The sequence below is a fragment of the Salvelinus namaycush genome, chromosome 11 (assembly GCF_016432855.1).
Source record: "Salvelinus namaycush isolate Seneca chromosome 11, SaNama_1.0, whole genome shotgun sequence".
Classification (NCBI taxonomy): domain Eukaryota; kingdom Metazoa; phylum Chordata; class Actinopteri; order Salmoniformes; family Salmonidae; genus Salvelinus; species Salvelinus namaycush.
Window position 1 is genome coordinate 37917435 of NC_052317.1, and position 19493 is coordinate 37936927.

The window sequence follows — 19493 nt, forward strand, 5'->3', positions numbered from 1 at the left end:
TTTGGGATGAGTTGGACCACAGAGTGAATGAAAAGCAGCCAACATGTGCTCAGCATATATGAGAACTCCTTCAAGACTGTTGGAAAAGCATTCCAGGTGAAGCTGGTTGAGAGAATGCCAAGAGTGTGCAAAGCTGTCATCAAGGCAAAGGGTGGCTACTTAGAAGAATCTCAAATATGTTTAACACTTTATTGGTTACTACATGATTCCATATGTGTTATTTCATAGTGTTGATGTCTTCACTATTATTCTATAATGTAGAAAATAACCTTTACCTCAGTGCGAATGTTGCCTGTAATCCATGGCTTCTGGTTGGGGTATGTACGTACAGTCACTGTGGGGACAACGTCCTCGATGCACATATTGATAAAGCCAGTGACTGATGTGGTGTACTCCTCAATGCCATCGGAAGAATCCTGGAACATATTCCAGTTGTGCTAGCAAAACAGTCCTGCAGTTTAGCATCTGCTTCATCTGACCACTTTTTTATAGACCGAGTCACTGATGCTTCCTGCTTAAATTTTTGCTTGTAAGCAGGAATCAGGAGGATAGAATTATGTTCAGATTTGCCAAATGGAGGACGAGGGAGAGCTTTGTACGCATCTCTGTGTGTGGAGTAAAGGTGGTCAAGATTTTTTCCCCCTCTGGTTGCACATTTAACATGCTGATAGAAATGAGGTAAAACTAATTTAAGTTTTCCTGCATTAAAGTCCATGGCCACTAGGAGTGTCGCCTCTGGATGAGCATTTTCCTGTTTGCTCATAGCGGTATACAGCTCATTGAGTGCGGTTTTAGTGCCAGCATCGGTCTGTGGTGGTATGCAGACAGATACGAAAAATACAGATGAAAACTCTCTAGGTAGATAGTGTGGTCTACAGCTTATCATGAGATACTCTACCTCAGGCAAGCAAAACCTTGAGACTTCCTTAGTTATCGTGCACCAGCTGTTGTTTACATATATGCATAGGCCCCCGCCCCGTGTCTTACCAGAGGCTGCTGTTCTATCCTGCCGTATGAATGTATACAGCCGCCAGCTGTATGTTCTTAATTTCGTCGTTCAGCCACGACTCGGTGAAACATAAGATATTACAGTTTTTAATGTCCCGTTGGTAGGATATACGTGCTTTAAGTTCGTCCCAATTATTTTCCAGCGATTGAACGTTAGCTAGTAGGACAGAAGGCATAGGCAGATTAGCCACTCATCACCTGATCCTCACAAGGCACCCTGATCTTTTCGCCAAAATCTGTTTCCTTCTCCAGCGAATGACTTGGATCTGGGCCTGGTCGGGAGTCTGTAGTATATCCCTCCCTTCCGACTCATTGAAGAAAATCCATTCGTCTAATCGCAGGGGAGTAATCGCAGTTCTGATGTCCAGGAGCTCTTTTCAGTCATAAGAGACGGTAGCAGCAACATTATGTACAAAACAAGTTACGAACAATGCGAAAAAACAAACAAAATAGCATGGTTGGTTAAGAGCCGATAAGATGGCAGCCATCCCCTCCGGCGCCATCATTCATCTTGTCTATATAAGGTCCCACAGTTGACAGTGCATGCCAGACCAAAAACCAAGCCATGAGGTTAAAGGAATTGTCAGTTGAGCTCCGAGACAGGATTGTGTCGAGGCACAGATCTGGGGAAGGGTACAGCACCAAAAAATGTCTGCAGCATTGAAGGTCCCTAAGAACACTGTGGCCTCCATCATTCTGAAATTGAAGTTTGGAATCACCAAGACTCTTCTTAGAGCTGGCCGCCCGGCCGAACTGAGCAATCGGGGGAGACGGGCCTTGGTCAGGGAGGTGACCAAGAACCGATGGTCACTCTGACAGAGCTCCAGAGTTCCTCTGTGGAGATGGGAGAACCTTCCAGAAGGACAAGCATCTCTGCAGCACTCCACCATTCAGGCCTTTATGGCCAGACGGAAGCCACTTTTCAGTAAAATGCACATAACAGCCCACTTGGAGTTTGCCAAAAGGCACCTGAATACTCTCAGACCATGAGAAACAAGATTCTCTGGTCTGATGAAACCAAGATGGAACTCTTTGGCCTGAATGCCAAGCATCACGTCTGGAGGAAACCTGGCACCATCCCTACGGTAAAGCATGGTGGTGGCATGATGCTGTGGGGATCTTTTTTAGCGGCAGGGACTGGGAGACTAGTTAGGATTGAGGCAAAGATGAACGGAGCAAAGTACAGGGAGATCCTTGATGAAAACCTGCTCCAGAGCGCTCATGGCCTCAGACTGGGGTTAAGGTTCATCTTCCAACAGGACAATGACCCTAAGCACACAGCCAAGACAACGCGGGAGTGGCTTCGGGACAAGTCTCTGAATGTCCTTGAGTGGCCCAGGACATCTCTGGAGAGACCTGAAAATAGCTGTGCACCGACGCTCCCCATCCAACCTGACAGAGCTTAAGCGGATCAGCAGAGAAGAATGGAAGAAACTCCCCAAATACAAGTGTGCCAAGCTTGTAGCTTCATACGGAAGAAGACTCGAGGCTGTAATCGCTGCCAAAGGTGCTTCAAAGTACTGAGTAAAGGGTCTGAATACTTATGTAAATGTGATATTTCCTTTTTTTATGCATTTCCCCCCAAGAAATTTTTATTTATTTTTTGCTTAGTCATTAGGGGGTATTGTGTGTAGATTAATGAGGGGGGAAAAAACAACTTAATCACTTTTAGAATAATTCTGTAACGTAACAAAATGTGGAAAAGTCAAGGGGTCGGAATACTTTCAGAATGCACTGTATATGTAGCAAAAAGGGTGTAGAACCATTGCTTTACTATTGTCACTGGGTTATAATATCTTTGTTTTCAAATGAATGTAGCCAACAGTACAAGTTTTTGTAAACTGGGGGGAAAAATGTACAAGCATCCTTGATGGTGTTAGATTTTTCCCTCAATCTGTCTGTGTGTGTTCCTCTCTGACTGACACAGTGAACATCTCCACAGAAGAAACTGGCGCCAGGCATCAAATCGCAAATTACGTCAACGCTAACGTTCAGAGCCCCAGAACCAGTGAGTGTCTCTTTGAAAAGCATTCTTAATCAGACCACATTAATAACGCTCCTCTTCCTTATTATTTCCAGCGTGGAACACGTCCTCTGTCAGTCCTGTTCACTGCAGACTGGCCCTAGACCACTGAGCCCAGGGCCTAGTACCGCCAAGCACAACACAACATCATTAATGTGGCTGGTTAATTAATGAGTGGTATAGTAGTTACAGGTGTTCTGTTCTGGTATCTTTCCACATTGTGACTTAGGGGCTACATGGGGAATTGGGATGGCGGTGGCTAGTTTAAATAAATCACAAAGTATCGATTGCATTCACTCCCTTGTCCATAGATTGCTTTCATGGTGAGAAAACAAATATCTAAATATGAAGAATGGCGGAGCTATCTCTTTAATGTTGGGCAAGTACCAACCGCCCCCCTGTGGTGAAACGAATGTACTACATTCAAACAGGTGGTTAAGCCATAGTTGGATCTCAGTTTGATATAATAAAATCAATAAATAACTCATCACCCATAACTCTACTTTGACAAGTTACTGACCTAGAAGGGACCTTCCATCTGTCCTCCTGAACTATGGGGAGATCACACACACACACACATTCCTCCGCTACAGTGACCCACACATGGTATAGCCCCCACACCCCCTCCCCCCATGCCTACTGACACCCCTGGGGAGGCCTGATGGAGTGGAGCTTCATCTGCCTAACAGGCTGGCAGGTCTCCATGCACCAGGCTGCAGAGACACAAAAGCTCGCTGCTCCCTCTCAGCCCTAATCCCCAACCAGTCCCTTCCTGCCAGGGCTGACATGGTGCTATTGTCCAGCAGACACACTCATTACCAGCATCAAGTCATGTTCAGAGTAGTCTAGAGAGTTGTACATTTGAAAGGAAAATATACAAGTTGCTGGGAGGTACTTCTGTCACACTGTTTCTAGTGTGTCTTTATTACAATCAATCAAAGAACATTGACATCTAAATACAACAAAAATAATGTCCAAATGTAAATAAATGAATTCAAGGTATAGCACAGAGCACAGCATAAAATGCATTACAAATGACTGAACAGAGAATCAACTTGAACAGTACACCGAGTTTACAAAACATTAAAAACACCTGCTCTTTCCATGACATTGTCACACCCTGGCCTTTGTTATATTGATTTTCTTTATTAGTTTAGTTAGGTCAGGGTGTGACATGGGGGATGTTTGTGTGTTTTGTCTAGTTTAGGGTGTGTGTATTGTTTAGGGGGTTTTGTAGAGTGTATGGGGTTGTGTTCAGTGTAGAGGTTTAGGAAAGTCTATGGTTGCCTGGTTTGGTTCTCAATCAGAGACAGCTGTTTATTGTTGTCTCTGATTGGGAGCCATATTTAAGGCAGCCATAGGCTTTAGGTGATTGTGGGTAATTGTCTATGTTCTATGTTGCATGTGTGCACTTAGTCTTTTATAGCTTCACGTTTGTTGTTTTGTTTTCGTCTTCCAATAAAAGAAGATGTATTTTTCACACGCTGCGCCTTGGTCCACTCATTATCCTTTAGATGACCGTGACAGACATAGACTGACCAGGTAACCCCAGGTGAAAGCTATGATCCCTTATCACCTTTTTAAACCACTTTAATCAGTGTAGATGAAGGGGAGGAGACGGGTTAAAGATTTTTAAGCCTTGAGAGATGGATTGTGTATGTGTGCCATTCAACGGTTGAATGGGCAAGACAAAACATTTACAGTTGAAGTCGAAAGTTTACATACACTTGGGGTGTATGGGGTCATTAACACTCGTCTTTCAACCACTCCAGTAAAAAAAAAACATTTTCTTTGGCTTTTACTAACTACTATATCCCACAAAAATACAAAATGCACTTCTGTGTGTAGGAATGTATCAAGAAGTATCCCATGAATACTTAATTAAAAAATAAAAATAAATAAAAATGTTGATCTCTGTATTTCTGTTATATTTCCAGATGTAACTCCCCGAGAGGGCCCATCCATGGTTTGGTGGGTTACGAGAAAAAGAAGGTAACTACACTCTATTGCTAAGATGCAAAACACTTAATACTAGTTAACCAATGTTTCAACAGCAAGGTGGTTTCATCAAGATTTCAGGTGCAGGGTTGAAGGCAGTCAAACAAGAAGTAAACTGAACAAAGGGCATATATTTTCAGTGACTTCTCAATAGACTGAAAAGTAGAAGCTGTGTGTATGTGTATCAAAAGTTTTTATTTTATTTGAATTTGAATTTTTTTATTAAAATCACCTGAATTGACTGCCTTCCATTTGAATTGACCCCAACCCTGTTCTGGTGGATTTTATGACCATTAGGTAGTCCAGCCTCTAAACCTCTCTAACCGTTTGGTTCCAGGAGCTTCAGACCAAGAGGAGAATCAATAGTCCTGAACAATGAATCAGTCAATCCACTGAAGTGTTACATCAGACAGGCAGGCAGCTCTCATTCTGGGGCTACACACACGCACACACGCACACGGAAACGCACACACACACACACACACGCACACGGAAACGCACACACACATGGAAACGCACACGGAAACGCACGCGCACACGTACTCAGTATGTGACCCCTCATTTCCGAATAACCATAATGCATAGAAAGAACACCCTCTTGTACTTCCTGTGCCCTATAGTAACTGCTGCCACAGTAAAGGGGCAATCAGCAGTTGCTACATCCATTTTTGGACTTCTACATTAATGATATGTACCCATTGATTCTTCAAAAATATATATCTTATAAATGCCTAATGAGCTTAGTCCAACTGTCGTACCTCGTCAGAACCCAAAATATAAGATTGTTTTACTCCAACGTTTGTAAACAAAGTCAATGTAAACAAACACTATATAGCCTCAAAACATGGTGAAAACTTGCATCCATAGCTCTGTCTATGAATTTGAGAGTGATTATATTTATCCAGCCCCATTCCTCTGAAACAGGGGCGGGGAAAACACTTAGTTATTGTTTGTACTGCTGATTGTCGCTTTAAGCCATGTAAAAAACTGAACAGCACTAAGAAGAAGAGACTGCCTGCCTCCCCTGTTGTCAACAATACATCAAGGAGCAGCACTAACTAATACGATGTGTTAGAAGGATTTATACAGTACAGTGCATGACAGACTATCACATGTGTGGTGGTGCACAGGGTTGTGTTCCATTTTGAGAATTTAGGACGTAAACTCAAATTTCAATTCAAATTTTCCTCAATGCTTTGGAATTTCAGGAAATGAGGATTTGACTGAATTGAAATGGAATTAACCCCAACGCTACAATACTACAATGTGTACACCACCACACATGTAGTAGTCTGCCAAGCACTCTACTGTATAAATCCTAGTGTGGTGTATGTATGAACAGAAACGAACAATCTAGCAGCATCTCTGTAAAACAGTGGGAGAGGAATAGAGAAGGAGGAAAGGTGAGGAAAGGAAATTAGGAAAGGAAAGGAGGAAAGGATGTGACTGACTATCAGGCCTTGAATAGGATCTAAGGGGTTTCAGGGAGACTCTGAGGGCAGCTGTCCGTCAATTGTTAACCTGAGGTTAATCGCTTTAAAAACTGTTAATTAGGTGTTAAGTGGTACGGTTGTCCGACCAAATTAGCAGGCGTGACAGATTACCCAAGATAGAGGATTTTGTCAACTCAACCTCGATCCGCCAGGACTCAGTCTTCTGAGAACATTCTGGAGTCACTGCCTCAGCACATACTGCCTAATCTAGGCCAGGACATTTCAGGTCATACTGCCTCATCTAGGCCAGGACATTTCCCTGGTCAGGTCATACTGCCTCATCTAGGCCAGGACATTTCCCTGGTCAGGTCATACTGCCTCATCTAGGCCAGGAGATTTCCCTGGTCAGGTCATACTGCCTCATCTAGGCCAGGAGATTTCCCTGGTCAGGTCATACTGCCTCATCTAGGCCAGGAGATTTCCCTGGTCAGGTCATACTGCCTCATCTAGGCCAGGAGATTTCCCTGGTCAGGTCATACGGCCTCATCTAGGCCAGGAGAATTGCCCTGGTCAGGTCATAATATTGCCTCATCTAGGCCAGGAGATTTCCCTGGTCAGGTCATACGGCCTCATCTAGGCCAGGAGAATTTCCCTGGTCAGGTCATAATATTGCCTCATCTAGGCCAGGAGAATTTCTTATTGTAGTCAGCTCACATGGTCAGGAAAAGTCCTGGCCCTAATATGGAATTCCGCAGTATTAGATGTCTCTCCTGTCCCTTTCCACTGATAGGGGGACATATTGGTCAACAATCCAGCCCGCCATCGCAAGACCACTACAGTGCGAGTTCAATTGAATCCGGAGTATAAATCGATCATCAAAGCTTGACGTCTTTGTTTTTGTGATTACAATCACATGTTGAAGTTGACCATCCTTTATACAGAACGTCTATGTTTTTGTAATTACAATCACATGTTGACAGCCTTCATACAGAACATCTCCTCTCCAATGGATCACATGTGCTGCCAGGTTTTATCCAAGGAATGAAGGTGCTCCTTAGCCTTCATCCTCAGCGCTGCGATGCTGGAGCTACGTTCCACTTCCTCATGCATAGGGTAGTTATCATTGAAGCTAGGGTGACACTGGTAGGGAGGCGGAGCCATTGACTGCATGCTTTGCCTCCCTTGCATTCCTTGCACCATCCCCTGGTGCACCACACCATGTACTGGGGAGCTGTTGAGGAAGCTGTGGGAGTGGCTGGGGTAGGCAGGCTGAAGGTGAGGGCCCTGCCCTGGGCCTGTATATCCGGGGATAGTGTGCATTGAGTTGCCGCTGGTCATGGACGAGGCCAGCCAGGGGTCCAGGGGTAATGGGTTGGACGTGAGCCCCACATTGGAGGGCATGGGCGACCGGTTGAAAGACAGCATGGGGGAGTTGTGGAGCTTTGTTGAGTTGGAGTCCATCTTCTCCTGACGTCTCCACTTAGCCCGACGGTTCTGGAACCATACCTGGACACGGACAGAGAAGATATAGTAATATTAGTCTACGGTAGTCTCCAAGGTAACATAATTACGCTTTAACTTGAAAAGGTATGCCAAACAAAGTTTAACAAACCATACAACTATACAGTGCCTTCAGAAAGTATTCATACATCTTGACTTATTCCACATTTTGTTGTGTGACAATACCACAAAATTAGGGAGAAAATAAAAATAAATAGATTTAAGTCAAACTGTAACTCGGCCACTCGGAAACATTCATTGACTTCTTGGTAAGCAACTCCAGTGTAGATTGTAGGTTATTGTCCTGCCGAAAGGTGAATTCATCTCCCAGTGTCTGGTGGAAAGCAGACTCAACCCGGTTTTGCTCTCGGATTTTGCCTGTGCTTAGCTCCATTTCATTAATTTTTTTATCCTGAAAACCTCCCTAGACCTTAACGATTACAAGTATACCCCAACTCTTTTCACTGTCGTTTAGGTTAGTATTGTGGAGTAACTACAATGTTGTTGATCCATCCTCAATTTTCTCCTATCACAGTCATTAAACTTTGCCACTGTTTTAAAGTCACTATTGGCCTCATAGTGAAATCCCTGAGCGGTTTCCTTCCTCTTCAGCAACTGAGTTAGAAAGGATGCCAGTATCTTTGTAGTGACTGGGTGTATAAATACATTTTAGATCTTTATTTTTAAATTCATTTGTAAACATTTCTAAAAACATAATTCCACTTTGACATTATGGGGTATTGTAGTTAGGCCAGTGGCAAAACATCTCAATTGTAACACAACAAAATGTGAAAAAAGTAAATGGGTGTGAATACTTTTTGAAGTCACTGTACGCACAATGACAGCTTTTAACAATTCCCACAAAAAAAAGGTACAAACACAAATTTAGTGGAATAACTGTGCAGATGGAAACTTTGGTAAGGGAATTATTATGAAATATCCATCAGGTTTTTATGTGACAACTGTGATGGAAAAATTGATGTAGGTGCTCTTCTATTTCATTCATTTCTGTGTTCTGTTTGTGCTTTTCTAATAACCAATTTCTGTGTTCATGCGTGATTGAACAAACCCTCAATATCAGTATCTGCAATTTGGCAGTACGCCCAGACCCTTGTTTTGAGAATGAAAGATATCTCAGTTTCAAGGTCTCAGCTTAGAGAGAAGAAGCCTGGATGGCCACCGCAGCAGATGTAACTCTGGGTCTTCCTTTCCTGTGGCGGTCCTCATGAGAGCCAGTTTCATCATAGCGCTTGATGGCAGTAGTAGTAGTATTAGTATTAGTAGTAGTATTAGTAGTGTTAATAATAATAGTAGTAATAGTAGTGGTAGTAGTAACTTTAGTAGGGATAGTAGTAATAACTTTAGTAGTAGTAGTAGTAGTAGTAGTAACTTTAGCAGTAGTAGTAGTAGTAGTAGTAGTAGTAACTTTAGTAGTAGTAGTAGTATTAGTAGTAGTAGTAACTTTAGTAGTAGTAGTAGTAGTAGTAACTTTAGTAGTGGTAGTGGTGACTTTAGTAGTAGTAGTAACTTTAGTAGTAGTAGTAGTAGTAGTAGTAGTCATAGTAGTTGTAACTTTAGTAGTAGTAGTAGTAGTGGTAGCAGTAACTTTAGTAGTAGTAGTCATAGTAGTTGTAACTTTAGTAGTAGTAGTAGTAGTGGTAGCAGTAACTTTAGTAGTAGTAGTAACTTTAGTAGTAGTGGTAGTAGTAACTTAAGTAGTAGTAGTAATAGTACTACCTTTAGTAGTAGTAGTAGTAGTATTGGTAGTAGTACCTTTAGTAGTAGTAGTAGTAGTAGACACTTTAGTAGTAGTAGTAGTGCCAGTGTTAATGCTAGTGCTTGCTGTTTGGGGTTTTAGGCTGGGTTTCTGTATAGCACTCTGTGACATCGGCTGATGTAAAAAGGGCTTTATTAATACATTTGATTGATTGATTGATTGATAGTATAGTGATAGTAGACAGCAGGAGGCTCCATACCTGGACAGTATTATTAGTGTATTGTACTAGATAGGCAAAGGCAACAGTACATACAATATAATTAGTACTCGTTAATTGGTACTGGTAGTAGTAGTAGCCGGATGTGCCATACCTGTACGCGGACCTCTGGGAGGTTAACCTTCATGGCCAGCTCTTCTCTGCTGTAGACGTCAGGGTAGTGGGACTTCTCAAAGGCCCGCTCCAGCTCATGGAGTTGGTAGGTGGTGAAGGTGGTGCGGTTACGGCGGTGCTTCTTCTTGGGGTGGTCTTCCTCTGGGGGCTCAGGTGACTTCCCCCTGTCGGTGTCCAAACCCCTCTGGAGGTCCCCCAGGTCCCCATCACACGTATCACTGGAGAAAAGGCCTGACTCTGCAGGTAAACAGTAGAAGAGGATGTTTGTCATGAGCCTTTCTGTTAATCCGGCAGTGCCAGTTCTACTTACTGTACCAAACGTGGTCTTCCACATGGCTAACATTCCATGTTTAAAGAAAGGCCTCTCTTTAACATGGTTAGAAAGGTGGACTATATGCTATTTTGTTTCCCTTTAGTGTAAATGGTGTAAGGTATTGAATATACAGTGTATTTCAGCACTAGCATGCTACTTAAGATATACCGTTGAAGTCGGAAGTTTACATACACCTTAGCCAAATACATTTTAACTCAGTTTTTCACAATTCCTGACATTTAATCCTAGTAAAGGTTAGGATCACCACTTTATTTTAAGAATGTGAAATGTCAGAATAATAGTAGAGAGAATGATTTATTTAATCTTTTATTTCTTTCATCACATTCCCAGTGGGTCAGAAGTTTACATACACTCAAATAGTATTTGGTAGCATTGCCTTTAAATTGTTTAACTTGGGTCAAACATTTTGGGTAGCCTTCCACAAGCTTCCCACAATAAGTTGGGTGAATTTTAGCCCATTCCTCCTGACAGAGCTGGTGTAACTGAGTCAGGTTTGTAGGCCTCCTTGCTCGCACACGCTTTTTCAGTTCTGCCCACATATTTTCTATATGATTGAGGTCAGGGCTTTGTGATGGCCACTCCAATACCTTGACTTTGTTGTCCTTAAGCCATTTTGCCACAACTTTGGAAGTATGCTTGGGGTCATTGTCCATTTGGAAGAACCATTTGCGACCAAGCTTTAACTTCCTGACTGATGTCTTGAGATGTTGCCTCAATATATCCACACAATTTTCCTACCTCATGATGCCATCTAATTTGTGAAGTGCACCAGTCCCTCCTGCAGCAAAGCACCCCCACAACATGATGCTGCCACCCCCGTTCTTCACGGTTGGGATGGTGTTCTTTGGCTTGCAAGCATCCCCCTTTTTCCTCCAAACATAACAATGGTCATTATGGCCAAACAGTTATATTTTTGTTTCATCAGACCAGAGGACATTTCTCCCAAAAGTACGATCTTTGTCCCCATGTGCAGTTGCCAACCGTAGTCTGGCTTTTTTATGGCGGTTTTGGAGCAGTGGCTTCTTCCTTGCTGAGCGGCCTTTCAGGTTATGTCGATATGGGACTCCTTTTTACTGTGGATATAGATACTTTTGTAACTGTTTCCTCCAGCATCTTCACAATGTCCTTTGCTGTTGTTCTGTGATTGATTTGCACTTTTCGCACCAAAGTACATTCATTTTTAGGAGACAGAACGCGTCTCCTTCCTGAGCGGTATCACAGCTGCATGGTCCCATGGTGTTTATACTTGCGTACTATTGTTTGTACAGATGAACGTGGTACCTTCAGACGTTTGGAAATTGTTCCCAAGGATGAACCAGACTTGTGGAGGTCTACAATTGTTTTATGAGGCCTTGGCTGATTTCTTTTGATTTTCCCATGATGTGAAGCAAAGAGGCGCTGAGTTTGAAGGTAGGCCTTGAAATATATCCACAGGTACACCTCCAATTGACTCAACTGATGTCAATTAGTCTATCAGAAACTTCTAAAGCCATGACATCATTTTCTGGAATTTTCCAAGCTGTTTAAAGGCACAGTCAACTTAGTGTATGTAAACTTCTGACCCACTGGAATTGTGATACAGTGAATTATAAGTGAAATAATTTGTCTGTAAACAATTGTTGGAAAAAATACTGGTGTCATGCACAAAGTAGATGTCCTAACCGACTTGCCATAACTATAGTTTGTTTACAATAAATGTGTGGAGCGGTTGTAAAACGAGTTTTAATGACTCCAACCTAAGTGTATGTAAACTTTCGACTTCAACTGTATATTGCAACAGAGCCTAAAGGCAATGCAAGCTGCAGGCCTCTTCTCTCTCGGCCGGTGATGTCATATTGTCTTCACTGCATTCCTCAGGCCCAGTAATCCCATGCGGACAGATGCCACCTGTTAAACCTGAGTGTCCCCGTGTGCCCTAGGCTGGCCAGTTCTAATCTACACAAAGACTTTACTTGGCTTCTCCACTCACCCAAGTACCAGATCTAATTTTGTAAGAAAACAGGATGAGGTTGAAGCCCCACTTCACATGGTTGACGGATGGTAGATCCCATCAGAGTTTGTTAATTCATTAATCCAAATCAATTCAGGCTCAATTGAGATTATCATCAGATCATTGGCTTGGTAACAAGCGTGCGAGGGAGGCAGCAGAAGTGGTTTCCTTCATTCACTATGCTGTAATGTTCATGTGATAGATAATTGTTATGTCATGCCAGTATTGTTCTGGGAGAAATACTCAGTACAACAAGTATAAAAGTAGCTAGAAATGTAAAGTCCAGCATTGTGGTTGTACTGTAGTGTTCTAGTCTCTGAATCTTTGCCAAAAATAAGAACCTGAGCATAGTGTGCTTTTAACTGTCCCTGCCTTTCCTCCTGGATGAGGTTACCACAGTGTGCTTTCAACTGTCCCTGCCTTTCCTCCTGGATGAGGTTACCACAGTGTGCTTTTAACTGTCCCTGCCTTTCCTCCTGGATGAGGTTACCACAGTGTGCTTTCAACTGTCCCTGCCTTTCCTCCTGGATGAGGTTACCACAGTGTGCTTTCAACTGTCCCTGCCTTTCCTCCTGGATGAGGTTACCACAGTGTGCTTTCAACTGTCCCTGCCTTTCCTCCTGGATGAGGTTACCACAGTGTGCTTTCAACTGTCCCTGCCTTTCCTCCTGGATGAGGTTACCACAGTGTGCTTTCAACTGTCCCTGCCTTTCCTCCTGGATGAGGTTACCACAGTGTGCTTTCAACTATCCCTGCCTTTCCTCCTGGATGAGGTTACCACAGTGTGCTTTCAACTGTCCCTGCCTTTCCTCCTGGATGAGGTTACCACAGTGTGCTTTCAACTGTCCCTGCCTTTCCTCCTGGATGAGGTTACCACAGTGTGCTTTCAACTGTCCCTGCCTTTCCTCCTGGATGAGGTTACCACAGTGTGCTTTTAACTGTCCCTGCCTTTCCTCCTGGATGAGGTTACCACAGTGTGCTTTCAACTGTCCCTGCCTTTCCTCCTGGATGAGGTTACCACAGTGTGCTTTCAACTGTCCCTGCCTTTCCTCCTGGATGAGGTTACCACAGTGTGCTTTCAACTGTCCCTGCCTTTCCTCCTGGATGAGGTTACCACAGTGTGCTTTCAACTGTCCCTGCCTTTCCTCCTGGATGAGGTTACCACAGTGTGCTTTCAACTGTCCCTGCCTTTCCTCCTGGAGGAGGTTACCACAGTGTGCTTTCAACTGTCCCTGCCTTTCCTCCTGGATGAGGTTACCACAGTGTGCTTTCAACTGTCCCTGCCTTTCCTCCTGGATGAGGTTACCACAGTGTGCTTTCAACTGTCCCTGCCTTTCCTCCTGGATGAGGTTACCACAGTGTGCTTTCAACTGTCCCTGCCTTTCCTCCTGGATGAGGTTACCACAGTGTGCTTTCAACTGTCCCTGCCTTTCCTCCTGGATGAGGTTACCACAGTGTGCTTTCAACTGTCCCTGCCTTTCCTCCTGGATGAGGTTACCACAGTGTGCTTTCAACTGTCCCTGCCTTTCCTCCTGGATGAGGTTACCACAGTGTGCTTTCAACTGTCCCTGCCTTTCCTCCTGGATGAGGTTACCACAGTGTGCTTTCAACTGTCCCTGCCTTTCCTCCTGGATGAGGTTACCACAGTGTGCTTTCAACTATCCCTGCCTTTCCTCCTGGATGAGGTTACCACAGTGTGCTTTTAACTGTCTCTGCCTTTCCTCCTGGATGAGGTTACCACAGTGTGCTTTCAACTGTCCCTGCCTTTCCTCCTGGATGAGGTTACCACAGTGTGCTTTCAACTGTCCCTGGACTATGCCTTTCCTCCTGGATGAGGTTATCTAAGCAAACATTATGACTACTCCTTCGACTGGAGAAAAGGGAAAGTCTTTACTGGTCCAACTACAGTTTTCCAATCTGTGACCAACATATATTCCCCATTCCCCATTACCCCCCCCCCCCCCCCCCCCCCATGTCATTGTCCTTGTGCTATTATAGTTTGTCTCTCGTGGCACGTCAGATATCACATCATTATCACATCAATATCACATCATTATCACATCAATATCACATCAATATCACATCATTATCACATCATTAGCACGTCCATATCACATCAGTATCACATCAACGAAAATTGACATAAGTCTCTGAATATGTGACTTAAATGATGTAATAAATGCAGTCAATCAATTAAAACCAGCGTACTGACCCTGGAAGTCAGAGTGCTGTGTGCTGTCCCCCAGGCTGGCCAGCTGTCCGTAGGGGTCTGACTTGACCTGCTTCCCCTGGTGGTCCTCCAGGCCCTCAGGGGCCACATTATGGGCCCCCACGTCCCCCACAGGGGTCAGCAGAGGGTCCTGGTCCTTACTGAAGCCCAAGATCACATCGATGCTGTGGACCCGGCCTCCTCCGCTAGACCCCCCTCCCTTCAGCATGTCATGGTAGTTGTCTGGTGACAGGCAGCCGTCGTCCACCATTCCCAAGGTATCCATTGACAAATGCATCCAGAGGAACTCTTCCTACTGCTGAGGGGCTACCCTCAGATATAGTTGGACACGTGACAGACAGACAGACAGACAGACAGCAGTACAGGTTGTCATTTGTCACATAGGGATTATATCAAGAGAGAGCAAGCCAGAGCAGAATTGGAGATCGTGTCCTTGGATTTCCTGTCAGTCTGCAAAACAGAGTTTGGAGAGTTAGACATGTTGGTATCATCGTCACCCTACTTGCTGAACTGACAGTTTGGTTGTGAATTTGCATATATGCCGCTGCATATTCATATGCCACTTGTTAGTATTGTGCATATGCAATGATATAATGGCTAGAATGTTACTTCAGTAACAAGCCCTTTAATTGGAAAACTGTGGACATATTTTTCTTTGATCTGTAGCAATTCCTCTATCACTGAGATGCAGTGCCTTAGACCTCTGTGCCACTCGGGCTATAATCATATGTTATAGCTAGCTACATTTATCGGCAAAACGGATATAAAATTAGATGGTACAATACATTATATTTTATATTTTGGTCTATGAATAAATATGATAATTAATTCCACCCACAAAATGTATTTGACAGTTTTTAAAGATTGTAGGACAAGCAATTTTTTATTTAACTAGGCAAGTCAGTTAAGAACAAATTCTTATTTACAATGACGTTCTAGGAACAGTGGGTTAACTGCCTTGTTCAGGGGCAGAATGACAGATTTTTACCTTGTCAGCTCGGGGATTCAATCTAGCGAACCTTTCAGTTACTGGCCTAACGCTCTAACCACTAGGCTACCTGCCGCTCCACGACATATGCATTCAGATAAAGTAATCCTTATGAAATTGGAAAAACATTACGGCAATTAAATAAAATTAAGAAATATCTTAACAATAATGGTATCTTCAACAACAAGTAGTTGTAACCAAGTAGTAATACTACTATCAAGTCAAAATAAACAGCAATATCACCAGCGACATTTATAAATGTACTTACCTCTATACAGGTAGCTTAGTTATAGTACACGCATCCTCTTCCAATGCTGAGCCGTGAGTTGTGGTTCCTCTGTCTGACAAGTTGCAAAATGACAGCAGATGGGAGTTCCGTTAGCTGTGTACCTGCTCCTCCCAACCTCCCCGGATAAAGTCCTTCAAAGTCTTCAACGATAACTACTAAGTAGGAACGCTCAATGGAGTTCCTCCCCTCTGGCTATAGCCGCTGTCTGTTTCACTGTTCAGTAGATACTGAGGGAAACCAAAGTATTTAAGAGGTTTATTAATTGGAATCCTTCCCCTTTAAGAATGATTGGCAGTTGTTTTCTGGTCAAGTAATTGCTGCAAAATGTGGCCTGTATTCAGACCACAGAGGGAGGCCTCGGCTAATGAAGGCTTTGACAAAACTTTCTTTCAGAAAATCTATTGTATAAAAGATAATGGTTCTTGTAATCCCTTCATTACACACAATATATGAGAGAATATACAGAGATATACAGAGATGTAGTATGCTTTGGCTGGACACAAACTGGCCTGCACAGGAAAGACATGAAGCAAATGTATTCTAATAAACCCTTGTTTTAGCGCTTGTGGATTGTGAAAAGAAAGCTAGGATATAAGAGAAATGAACAATGACTATGTATACATGTGTATTTATAATTGTATATTTCCTTGAAAATGATTATACTCTGAGTACGGCCCGTGTCATGTAAACACTATATAAATATATCATTTTTAAAGGAACCTGGAATAAATTAAGTGAAAAGTTAGCTTTTTCAACTTAAAAATAGATACACCATTGATGTAAAATGTTAAGCTTTAAAAGCTTAAAAAAATTAATGGACAATTGTGTTACCTAGAGTTATTAGCTCACTTACCACGACATAAGTCAGTGTTAAGTTAACATCAGTAATGAACTTAATTATCTTAAGTTCATGGCACCAAAGTAACATTATACATGTATAAGAAACATGACACCTCTCTATCACTTCTCACACTCTATTCCGAGGGTAGGCTCTTGATTTTGGCACAGCTTTTCTGAACCCTGATATGGTTTGCTTCCATTATGGTTTCTATAAATTGGCTTTATTCTGCTGTAGCCAGGCTGGTTTGTTTGAACATGACCAGGATAGAGTTGCTCAGCCCTTGTTTTGAGTACTTGTGAATTTTGAAAAGAATGTTAGAATATAAGAGAAATGAGCAATGCCTGCTTGCATTTACTTCCACACTAAAAATTATATATTATATCGAATACGGCAATACTCTGACTAAGGCAAGAGTAATTTAAACAACATTTTGTTGCTTTTTTATACAGTACCAGTCAAAAGTTTGAACACACCTACTCATTCAAGGGTGTTTCTTTATTTTTTTACTATTTTCTACAATGTAGAATAATAGTCAAGACATCAAAACTATGAAATAACACATATGGAATCATGTAGTAACCAAAAAAGTAAAAAACAAATCAAAATATATTTCACATGTGAGATTCTTCAAAGTAGCCACCCTTTGCCTTATAGTACGCATATGTACATAGTTATATTTTTAAATAACCAGAGTTACCTTACTAATGTAACATGTGAAGTTGTATGAGCTTGTATTTTATTGTATGGAATATTATTACCTAGCTTTGTTAGCTAAATTTCCTGAGTTGAGACGAAATAAGTCAGTGTTAAGTTAGCATCATTAGGTTATATTTAGCATCAGTAACTTGTATTTGGGATCATAACTATGTAAGTAAATAGCAATGTAAATACTAGCTATGTGTGTAAGCAAATAACAGTTCATATATTTTAATAACAATACATATATTTTAATTACAATGTATATACTTATCTTGACCACCAATGCCGTCCCAACACAGTCAGGTGGCATGTAATAATGTAATTTCACCATAGTAACCCAGGTTTGGCCTCCCAGCCCTGGTACCTTGTCAAAGGTGGAATGGGCTGGACCTTTATTGCTCCTAAGGCCTATCTCCTTCTGGCCCCGGCTATGAGTTTCCCTGCAGCCAGCTGGCTGACCTAAGGCTGAGGAAGCTAAGTGTCACAAAGATCAACCCTCACCTTAATGAGCCTAAGGACTTCACCAGAGATTTGCTCTTATGTCATCTATCCAAATATATGTTTAAGACGTTCAAAACAGAACATCCAGCATGGAGAAACACACAGGATCATGTGAAATGTGTATCCCTATGCCTGACCACTGCAATTTCATGTTTTGGTAAAGAAAGGTATATTTCTGACAACTCTCCTGATGCTGTATGTTTACGGTTGATCTCAAACCCTAAACCTCAACTAAATCTTGCAATAAATAATGTGGAAATTGAGCAAGTTGAGGTGTCTAAACTGCTTGGAGTGTACGTTTCTGGGTGTAGCTGGTGCAGAGGAGTCAGGCGCAGGACAGCAGAGATGAGTAACACAATGAACTTTACTCAAAATGTCCAAATACATGGAAGTAATACCAAGCTCACAAACATCGGACCGAACTTACAAAAAAACAATCACTCACAAAAACCATGGGGAAAACAGAGGGTTAAATAATGAACATGTAATTGGGGAATTGAAACCAGGTGTGTAAAACAAAGACAAAAATGAAAAGTGGATCGGCGATGGCTAGAAGGCCGGTGACGTCGACCGCCGAACGCCGCCCGAACAAGAAGAGGGACCTACTTTGGCGGAAGTTGTGACATGGAGTAGCCCTGGATTTTAAACTGTCATGGTCAAAACAGTAGCTAAGATGGGGAGAAGTCTGTCCATACCTTCTTAACAGCACTATCATCAAGGCAGGTCCTTCAGGCCCTAGTTTTTTCGCACTTGGACTACTGTTCAGTCAGTTGCCACAAAAAGAGATTTAGGAAAATTTCAATTGGCTCAGAACAGGGCAGCCCGACAGGCCCTTGGATGTACACAGAGAGCTAATATTAATAATATTAATGTCAATCTCTCCTGGCTCAAGGTGGAGGAGAGATTAACTTAATCACTAGTTGTATTTATGAGAGATATTGACATATTGAATGCACCGAGCTGTCTGTTTGAACTACTGGCACACAGCTCAGACACCCATGCATACCCCACAAGACATGCCACAAGAGGTCTCTTCACAGTCCCTAAGTCCAGAACAGACTATGGGAGGCACGCAGTACTACATAGAGCCATGACTACATGGAACTCTATTCCACATCAAGTAACTGATGCAATCAGTAAAATAAGATTAAAAAAATAGATAAAAATACACCTTACGGAACAGCGGGGACTGTGACGCAACAGAAACATAGGAACAGACACATGCATACACACACACGATAACATATGCACTATAAACACACGTACACATGGATTTAGTACTGTAGATATGTGGTAGTTGTGGAGTAGGGGCCTGAGGGCACACAGTGTGTTGTGAAATCTGTGAATGTATTGTAATGTTTTTAAAATGATATAACTGCCTTAATTTTCCTGGACCCCAGGAAGAGTAGCTGCCTTGGCAACAGCAAATGGGGATCCATAATAAATACAAATACAAACACAAATATAAATACAAACAGCTCTGCAATACTATGACTTTAGTCGGGGTGTAATTGAATTAGTAGACAATTAAAACAAGATACTGTTAATGTT

General features: G+C 42.5%; 1 protein-coding gene across 1 annotated transcript; it reads right to left on the reverse strand.

Moving 5' to 3' along the window:
• Positions 1-7473: 7473 nt before the first annotated feature.
• LOC120055660 (retinal homeobox protein Rx2-like) lies at positions 7474-14901 on the reverse strand. Its single transcript, XM_039003551.1, has 3 exons — positions 14595-14901; positions 10051-10307; positions 7474-7968 (listed from the first exon to the last, which is right to left on the reverse strand). The coding sequence occupies exons 1-3, from the start codon at positions 14899-14901 to the stop codon at positions 7474-7476; spliced, it is 1059 nt and encodes a 352-aa protein (XP_038859479.1).
• Between the last annotated feature and the right edge of the window lie 4592 nt (positions 14902-19493).

Excerpts from the sequence above, each read along its gene's own strand:
- LOC120055660 (XM_039003551.1), bottom strand. The coding sequence starts at position 14,901 with ATGCATTTGTCAATGGATACCTTGGGAATGGTGGACGACGGCTGCCTG. Across the intron at positions 10,308-14,594 it reads CTTCCAGGGTCAGTACGCTG|AGTCAGGCCTTTTCTCCAGT; the intron begins GTTTTAATTGAT and ends GTTTACCTGCAG. Across the intron at positions 7,969-10,050 it reads TCCCAGAGGTCCGCGTACAG|GTATGGTTCCAGAACCGTCG; the intron begins GTATGGCACATC and ends GTCCGTGTCCAG.